The following is a 9,716-nucleotide window of genomic DNA, read 5'->3' on the forward strand; positions in this document are numbered from 1 at the left end:
GAGATGAGGTGTATTTAGTTGAGCTTGCACTTCTTCGAAGTCCTCCTAACGGGAAGGCCAACCATCAAAATAGCTATAAGTACTAAGAAGAAGTTCAGATGCTTCTTCACCTAAATATTGCAATGCTTTGACATATGCATTATGCATTGTATGAATACTGCAAGTACCAATATTTATTAGGCTTTTTTCTCATGTCTCAAGGATAATAGTGTCACACAACCTAAAAACCTTTTTATTAACATAAGGACCATCTGAGGCAAGCATGAGACATTTATTCATGGATAAATTACTCTCGGTAAGTGCTTCATATAGCTTTTCAATCAAAATTTCACCACCTGCATTGCCCAAGAAGAAAGTTTTGAGATGCCTTGTTGTGATGCAACATTGGCTTTCAGACCAATATTTTATTGTTAGTTGCAGTTCTTTTTTGTCTTTGATATAGGTAGTTTCATCAAAGCTCAAAGTAAAATAGGGTAAACATGCTTCTTTTAACATACATTCTCGAAAATAAGGAGCAAGTCCATCTGTAATTAAAATCGCATTTTCTTAGGTGAAAGTGAGAAATGCTCAGGAAAGTTATTAGGAAACATCTTTTTAAAAACATCAAGAATATCTTGCGCTGAATCCATTGAATAGTTGTTGCACACTGATTTCATCGTCCAAATTAGTTCAGCAATAGTGGAAGTATCTTTCGTACTGTACATGCGAAAGCTGGGTGAAATGGTTGAACACGTAGCTGTTAAATTGTCCACGCATGCAGGGAGTGGCGCAAGCTTTAAATGTAGCTGATTTACTCCATTTTTGCTTTAAAAATTTAATTTGTGCTTCAATGTAGCTGAATGGTTAAATACTGCTTGAAAACCTTTAGTTTCAAAATGTATATTACTTAAGCATACACAGCAGAACAGTTCCGTTTCATTCACTTTTCTCCCCCAGGCTGAAACATTGGTTCTCTTTCTTTTTTAGCCAATCATTGCAAAATTTACACTTTCCCATTTTGAAGTTTGTCCAGAAAACAAAAAAAGGACATTAACAATCTTTAATCTTTCTAAGCACACAACAATGAACTTATCAATTGAAAAACGCGAGAATGAAAAATGTAACGATAGTTTGACCTCGGAAGCGGCGACTAGCACAGATGAACCGCTCCATTTAAAAAAGGGGTGGCAGCTTGATTAAGATAATGCACCATGGCAGCATTCCTGCTTATTTTGAAATTATTTTATTTTCCATAATTCTGATTAGTAAGGGGAATAAATTACTAGAAAAAAAAAAACATCAACCTAGTCCCAATACTTATCAGGCTTAGGAAAAAAAATAATGCCTGAATAAGCAGGAATGCTGTCATGGTCTCTTCTGATTTGATCAAAATAGGGGTGATAAAGATAACAATGAGAGGGTACTTTTTTTTTCAATCGGGATTCATTTGTTAGATGCACTGGTTAGCTGTTTTTTATTTTTATTTATTTATTTTTTTTAAACATAAATTTATTCCTTATTGAATCTAGGAAAATAATATTGCATTTATCAAAAATAATGTCGTAGTGCATTTTGTTTCAAATAGGTTTACAGCAGTTTTTTGTTCCAATAAAAATAAATAAATAAACACTAACCGCCAATAGAAAGACTGGTTCTGTTCATAGAGTAAAGTTGCAAGCGATAAAAAAATTTTTCTGATTTCCCTGCAGCATAGCTATTTTTCTTAAACAACAACAAGGTGGGGGGGGGGGCATATTTAATGCTACTTTTTAAATTAATTGTTAAAGCTATCATTCAGATACTTTTCAAGAATTTAATTTAAAAAAAATCCTAAGACACATTTCAAGAAAGGTGAGAAAGGTGACAAAAGTTGCAAAAAGTGACTAAAAATAACTAAATTTTCAAAAGGTGACTAAAGGTGAGAAAGGTGACTGACTCCTTGGCCTGTAGATGTCTTGCAACGATTTAAAATTTGTTTAGATTAAAATTTTGTTTCAAATTTTTAAAACTTGATACTTGCCGGAAATGTTGTACATGATAACTCACACTGATGCAGGTAGTGAGCGCACTTATTTAAATTTGCTGCTTTAGAGTATTCCTTTGAGAATATCAAAATTTTTATTTACAGAGGCACAGTCCTCATGATGTGTGCATATTAGGTGCCATAGATAGATAGTTATTATTTTAAGTTACATAAAGCATTAAAAATGGAAGTAGGTGGACACAAACTTATGGAACAAACTATATACGAGGGCTATCCAGAAAGTAGATTACGTTTTGGAATAAAAAATAAACAAAGTATAGGAAATTTTTTTTTATTATATACAGATGAAAGCCACACTCAAATACTACTTTTCGACATAGTCACCATACAAATTAAGGCATTTATCGTAGCGATGTACGAGCTTGGAAATTCCTTCGTCAAAAAATTCGGCCGCCTGCGCCTTCAACCACTCCGTTACCTCTTCTTGCAGCTGTGCGTCGTCATCAAAACGCTGCATAGCCAGCCACTTCTTCATTGCTGGGAATAGGTGGAAGTCGCTCGGTGCCAGGTCGGGACTGTACGGTGGATGAGGAAACAACTCCCACTTAAAAGATTCAAGAACTTTACGAGTGACATTTGCCGTGTGGGGCCGGGCGTTGTCGTGAAACAACAAGATCTTAGAGCTCAACATTCCTCTGCGCTTGTTTTGAATTGCTCTTCTGAGTTTTTGGAGAGTTTGGCAATACCTTTGAGAGTTTATTGTAGTGCCTCTTTCCAGGAAGTCCACCAAAATCACACCTTTTCTGTCCCAAAAAACAGTCGCCATGATCTTCCTTGCCGACATTGTTTGCATGCATTTCTTGGGTTTTTGGGGAGAACTTGTGTGCCCCCACTGCATTGATTGCAATTTCGTTTCACAGTTCACGTGTTTCACCCATGTTTCGTCACCAGTAACGATGCGATCGAGTAAAAAGTCACCATCCTTATGGTAAGCGTCCAAAAAGTTCAACGCTGCAGCCATTCGCTGATTTTTGTGGTCCTCTGTCAAGATTTTTGGAATCCATCTTGCACAAAACTTGTGGTAACCAAGCTTTTTGCTGATGATTTCGTGCACCAAACTTCGCGAAATTTGTGGAAAACTTAAAGAAAGTTCCGTTATTGTGAAATTTCGATTTTCCCGGACTTTAGCATCGACTTTTTCGAGAAGTTCGGCGTTCACTATGCTGGGTCTCCCACTTCGATCTTCGTCGTGAACATTGGTTCGGCCATTTTTAAATCTTATGACCCACTGACGCACTCCACCTTCAGTGATAATGTTGTCCCCATACACTTCACAAAGCTGCCGATAGATTTCTCTCGGTTTACAGTTTTTTGCAGTCAGAAACCTTATTACTGCGCGCACCTCGCAGCTCGCGGGATTTTCAATTAACGCAGACATTTCAAACCGTCACAGTATCTGAACGAACACAGCACGAACCTCTCACTAGCACGGCTAGATGCAGACTGAGCTGCGCAACGCTTTGACCCCAAGATGGCCGCGCTAGCCCCGCCCCTAGCGGACACAGACGAAAACGTAATCTACTTTCTGGATAGCCCTCGTAAATGTGTCAATTTAACTGTGTTATGGAGAAAGAAGTAGGCATGCACATTTTGGTCATTATTGGCATTTTTTTTTCTTTTAAATTATTTGCAGGCAATTAGAGGGAAAAAAAACCCGTCTTTTTTGTACTTACAACTGCATAATAGACAATTCTTTTGTTTATATTTTACAAATGCTTGTTACACATTTTGTTCCCCTTATCCGCAGCTTGAAGTGGAAGGAAATGTATTTCCATGTTTTGAAATGTAATCTAAAATCTAAAAAGTTAAATAATTTAAAATTTTCTAATTCGTACATTTAACTCAAAACTTGCTCCTAAATACTGTTCTTAGTCCCCCCTTCCAGCAGCAAGAAGAAATGCATTTTTGAGTGAACCCAACCTTAAGCATGCAACATAAAGCTATATGGGAAATAGGTAAATTTCACATGCATCTAAAGTACTTAATCGCTTTCCCTTATGACTTATTGATCGTGATAGAGAACGGAAGTTTCACTGGAGATTGTAATTTCTTGAAATTTAAAAAATAATCTATTGCGATTAGTGGTTATACGTAAGGTACAAAATGCTTCACCTTATCCCACCACTGTTAAGAAAGTTGCTTCAAACACACTGACACAAGTCCATTCTTATCTTACAGTATTTCGTCAATGACAGTGGAAATGCTTAATGGTAGTTACAAACTTTCAATGTTTTTGGATTGTTTACAATCAAAATTATCGAACTGAGCCTTTTAACTGAGAATGGAGCATTCCTCAACTTATTTCACGATAAAGACTAAAAAAGAAAAAACTTGATAACGTGGCGCAATATTTCATCACGCTCTTTTCAGTAGTAATCTCTATGTGTCAAAAGTTGCATCACACCCGCTAACAGGTTTTAAATTAATGCTGATTGACAAATATCCTTCATCAGGTGTACTATTGCTCGAGTGTTTAAGTAATATAAAATTTTGAACGGTTAAGAAATTTGTTTACATAAAAAATGGAGCAATTTTATGCACTTTAAAACAGTTTAAATTTAAATTTTAATATTTCTTTGCATTTTTTCAAACTTTACTCTTACCCTTCAAAACTATATGAATTCTGCCATATTAAATTTCTATGTGGTTTTGCGGATCTAAAGGTGCACAGCCTTTTTACTTTCTTCTATATCTAATATATAGAAGAAAGTATTGGATTCGTGCAAATTTTCGAATTTCGAATTTTGACGGATTCGAACGTTTTGAGGTGTGCTGAGTTCATTTCGACTATTTTTGGAAAATGTCTGTCTGTCTGTGTGTGTGTGTGTATGTATGTATGTGTGTGTGTATGTATGTGTGTCACGTCTGTGTGTGACCAGTTTTTTGTGGCCGCTCTACAGCAAAAACTACCGCATGAAATGGAACGAAACTTAGTACACATATGTGCCCCTATGTGAACTTGTGCCCATTAGTTTTTGGCGCGAATTCCTCCAAGGGGGGTGGAGCAATGGGACGTTTTTTGAGTTACGCGTGCTTGCTGAGTAACTGGCGGAATCAAACAAAATTTGGTCCATATGTTGCCATTAACAGGAGAAGGTACTGATTCAATTTTGGTCTCAATAACTCAGAGGGGGGTTGAGCTATAGAACGTTTTTTGTCGTCAATTGTGACTGCTGTATCTCAAGAAATAACGAACGGAATCAAACAAAAATTTTTTGACAAGTAGCCCTTAGTGGGTATAAGAGCTGATTTTATTTTGGTGTCAACAGCTAAAAAGGGGGGTAGCGCAATCGCCCGTTCTTTTTTTCCATTGTGAGTGCCCTATCTCAAGAAGTAATGCTACGTTCTGGTTGAAATTTGAAATATATGTGAATCCATACGTAAACAGGCTTTGGTTCAATTTTGACTCCAATCGCTCCAAGAGGTGTTGATTTTTTTTTTTTTTTTGCGAATAAAAATAGTTTTATTAATGCAACAATAAGAAAGATAAAATCGTAATAGATTGTCGTCTGCGTATTTCTCGTGATTTTAATTGTATGGAAATGATCGGAAATATTATCTCAATGATTTAAAATTTTTAACTGTTGCCATCTTATGTTTGTTAATAAATAAAATATTTGTAATTAATTCAAGTAAGGCTTTTAAAGTAACTTTCAATTTTCGCTCTTTGTTTTGTTTTTACAATAATTCAGACATTGGGATGGTTTTTTATTAAAATTAAACAAAAAATATACTAATCTAAGGTAGCATATGCGAAACTAACATTTGATTAGCCAAAATATTTAAATATTTGCAGGATGCAAAAAGATTGAAATTTCAAACACAAGAGCAATTTTCCGCGAAACCCGAGTAAGTTCAATGTTGTCATGGTTTCCAAATTAATATCTTTGTTAATTAATGAAATTAAACAAAAAAAAAACTAATCTAAGGTACCATATGTCAAAATATCTTTCGGTTGTAAAAAACATCAAAATATTTACAAGATGCAAAAGGATTGAAATCCCAAACACGGAAGCAATTTTTCGCGATGTTGCATACTGAACACATGTTCAGAAAATTGCATTGGTGAAATACTTTTTTAAAACTTCTAAGCACAATTCGTTGATTTTTGAGAGAATTTAAGCACTAAGAAACTTTTTCAAGGTTTTCAAGCACTTGAAAATGAACTTTTTTTTTCAAGCACTTTTCAAGGTTTTTCAAGGGCGTACGAACCCTGAAATTAAATCTCTTTTGCAAGGATGTCGTTTTAATATAAGTTTAGTATTCTAATGCTAAAACTGTTGAATATTGTACATCGATAGTGAATGCATTATTAATACCTATCTCATTTTGGTATTTTCTGCGCTGTTCATGTAGAAAATACTGATCAAATATTTCGTTTATTGTTATGGAATTATTACTTAAAAACTTATTAGGGAAATGTAGCAAGCACAATGCATGCCTGTGTCTTTGAAAAGTACAATTCAAGAAGCACTGACATCAGCATTTCATTTTCGTTCAGCTTTTTTGCTAACATGCTTTCCGCTTGTTGCTAATCGACAGCAACGGTCATTGTTCAAGATAATTTTTGTCTTGATTGCATTTAAAATATCTCCTGGTGGTTATATGCTGCTAAGCATTTTCATTTGCTTTGGAAAAAGGATCACAAATTTTATGATTACAGTTAATCTTTGAAGAGACTTCATTTCAGGACCAAATTCATAACAAAAACAAAAATATGTTTATGTCGAAAAGATCAATTTTATGATTACAAATATAAACTTGAACCTCTTTGGGCCTTTTTTAAATTCCAAAAACCAGCTTATATGAATTCCTGAGCAACAATTTACCTCTGTGTCAAATCTGGAAGAAATCGGACTAAAACTGTGGATTTGTATAAGGAACACACACCCACAAACATACATCCATATATATATATATATATATATATATATATATATATATATATATATATATATATATATATATATATATATATATATATATATATATTAGGGTGGTCCTTATTTTTGAAGTTGCAGATATTTTACGCGACGCCCCCTCATTTTGTTCCATTGTACAAATAAATGATCCTTGCAAAATTTAAAGTCAATCCATGAATATTAACACGTGCCCCTAGGACCCCCTTTTTTGAGTTTCGAAGAAAAAATTGCGGATTTTCTCATTTTTATGTAAAAATATTCTAACGTTTTATATTTAAAGTAATTTTGAACCTCAATAGGTGCTGCTACTTCCAGATCGACCATTCTCTCACTTTCATTCCGTAGAATTTAACATGTTACAGAGAATAAAATGTACACCAATGGCCTTGAGTCAAGCGTATCGCTCTTCTGCGCTTGTTCCAACCAAGCGACAGGGGAACGTTTCTTCCCATCAAGATGGACACAAGGGATTCGATAGCCCATTAATGAATGACCTAGGCCATTAATGAACGATCTTTGAGATCTTTGACAACAACAAATTGCCTCCTCCAAGCTTTGGGGGTGTTGATTTACAAAATTCCCAGTGTATGTAATACGTGTGTCAAATATAGTCGCAAGGTTTCAATGCTATAAATATAAGTAATTGCAATTATAATTTTAATTCGCTCTTCTTTAGTTATAAACATACCTAAATGCTTACGCAATTTTAAATTTTTAAAATATAAATTTTGAAATATCCTCGATTACTGCTAACATAAAAATATACTGTGTCTTCCATAGCTAAAATATAAATTTAAAAAATATATCCAGATCGGAACAATGTAGAAATCCATACTTTAAATTAATTTTCTTCTATTTCAGTACATAGTGCTTTATTATCATCAAATTCTTGCGATTCACAAGATTTAGAAACCGAAATGGGTATCTATCCTAACTTTTGTTTTCTACAGCTGGTCTAGCACAATGCAAAAAAGCTTGACAACTATTGATATCTGCTCACCTTTCATCACTGTTAGACAAATGCCATATTAAGGATAAAGATGTCGTTAATTTATTTACAGCCTATGTAGATGCAGTAAATTTAAATCCAAATGACCTAGTGATCAATCGTACATTCCTTAAGAGAGCAAAAGAAAATCTTCGAGAGGTAAAACTAAATTTCATGAATTTAAATTAAGATTTTGTAGTTATTCACTGGGATACAAAGCTACATCCAGATGTAACTGGAAAAAGAACGCCGACAGGATTACCGTGATAGCTTCAGGTCCTAATATTGAACAGCTACTCGGAATTCCTTAGATATTTCTTCAGTCGTATATGATATCTTAGATGATAGCTCTTTATTGCTAACTGTTCTAGCTGTAGTGCAATACCAATCATATAAATTGTGCATGCAATTTATTAGAGCAAAAACTGAACGGTGAAATATTACATTTGGATTGCTATCATCATGCACTTGAAATCGTACTGCAGAGTGTGTTCTTAAAGAAGGTCTTGCCTTTCTTAGTTCTAGAACAGATATTCAATTATTTAAGCGCTTCAAAATTTTGTGGAAAGATCTCCATCATTCAGAACTTATAACATTTCAATCAAGTACACATACCACTTAAATTCTAAAAGATGAAGTGGATGACATATTATTGTTCGTAAAAAGCGGAATTGAGAAAGATTACATTGAATTCTCATAACTTGTAATAATATTTCCTGGTGAATTTCCTCCTACAGGGATATGTTTTCGGCAACCTGGAGCTTATCCCTGAGCCACATGGGTGGCAAAAAAAATTTTTGTTTGAAAATTTTTATATTTAGGAAACAATTTAAATTGACCTTACATGAAAAGAAAGCCCTTCAATGCTGTTTTACAAAGCTGTTTTACAATTAAATGCTGTATGAAGATTTGGTTTTTCGCAGCAACCCAATCGAGGCTCTTTTGAACAATATAATATGTCTGAAAAACTAGCAGCGCACAAAATGACGACAAACATGCAGCAGAAGCAGTGATTGGAAAATTCATAAATCACTTATGGGATTTAGGGGATAAACTAGTAGCTTTGTCCGTATTGGATGAAGGAATTAACTTTGAAGGTAAGAAAAGACTAGTCCAAAAAATGCTTGTGATAAGGAAGACGTGTCTGAAGGAAAATATTTAGAAAATAAGAAAAAATACCTGTTTTATTCCTAAAAGTTCAGTCAGATCCATTATATAGCACCCACTGTAAATGATCAACCAAGAAATGGTATGAACTAAAGTAAAAAACCACCAAGCAAGCGGATGATTTGAAGTAGGTATTTGCCATAATGTACAGCTCTGAACCGGTTGCCAGAAATACATCACTACCTGAAATAAGACATGAAGTTTAAATAAGTGCCTTTTTTCTGTGAATTAAAAGCTCTCAATATAAATTAATTATTTAAATGAAAAAAATACAACTAAAGTTATAAATATACAATCAACTTATGAATAAAATACAATTGAACGTTCTTGATTCGACCACGGGTAATACAAAATCATGCCTACAACTGATTTTTTGTTAGTCAAGGTTGGCTCCCTGCTTAGTTACACTAACATTTTCACACATAATACATGCTTTAATATGCAAATCTCAGATAAGGCAAAAACAAATTTCTGAGCTTGTCACTGAAAAGTAAAATTTAAAAATAATTAAATTTTAAAATACAATTACCTGAAGAACAATGCAGGATCCTATGTTATAAAGTAATCGTTCAGAAACATCACAGTTCAAATGGTGCAATAATTTCTTTATGGCCTT

The 9,716-nt window shown here is 34.1% G+C and overlaps 1 protein-coding gene across 1 annotated transcript in view; it reads right to left on the reverse strand.

Annotated features, from left to right (window-relative positions):
* Positions 1-2,984, reverse strand: part of LOC129220666 (uncharacterized) — a 39,745-nt gene extending 36,761 nt beyond the window's left edge. The window contains exon 1 of the mRNA XM_054855095.1: positions 2,442-2,984. Within this exon, the coding sequence (XP_054711070.1) occupies positions 2,442-2,984 (543 nt within the window). The remainder of the gene's footprint in view (positions 1-2,441) is intronic.
* Positions 2,985-9,716: the final 6,732 nt, after the last annotated feature.

This window comes from Uloborus diversus, chromosome 4, assembly GCF_026930045.1.
Source record: "Uloborus diversus isolate 005 chromosome 4, Udiv.v.3.1, whole genome shotgun sequence".
Taxonomy (NCBI): Eukaryota; Metazoa; Arthropoda; class Arachnida; order Araneae; family Uloboridae; genus Uloborus; species Uloborus diversus.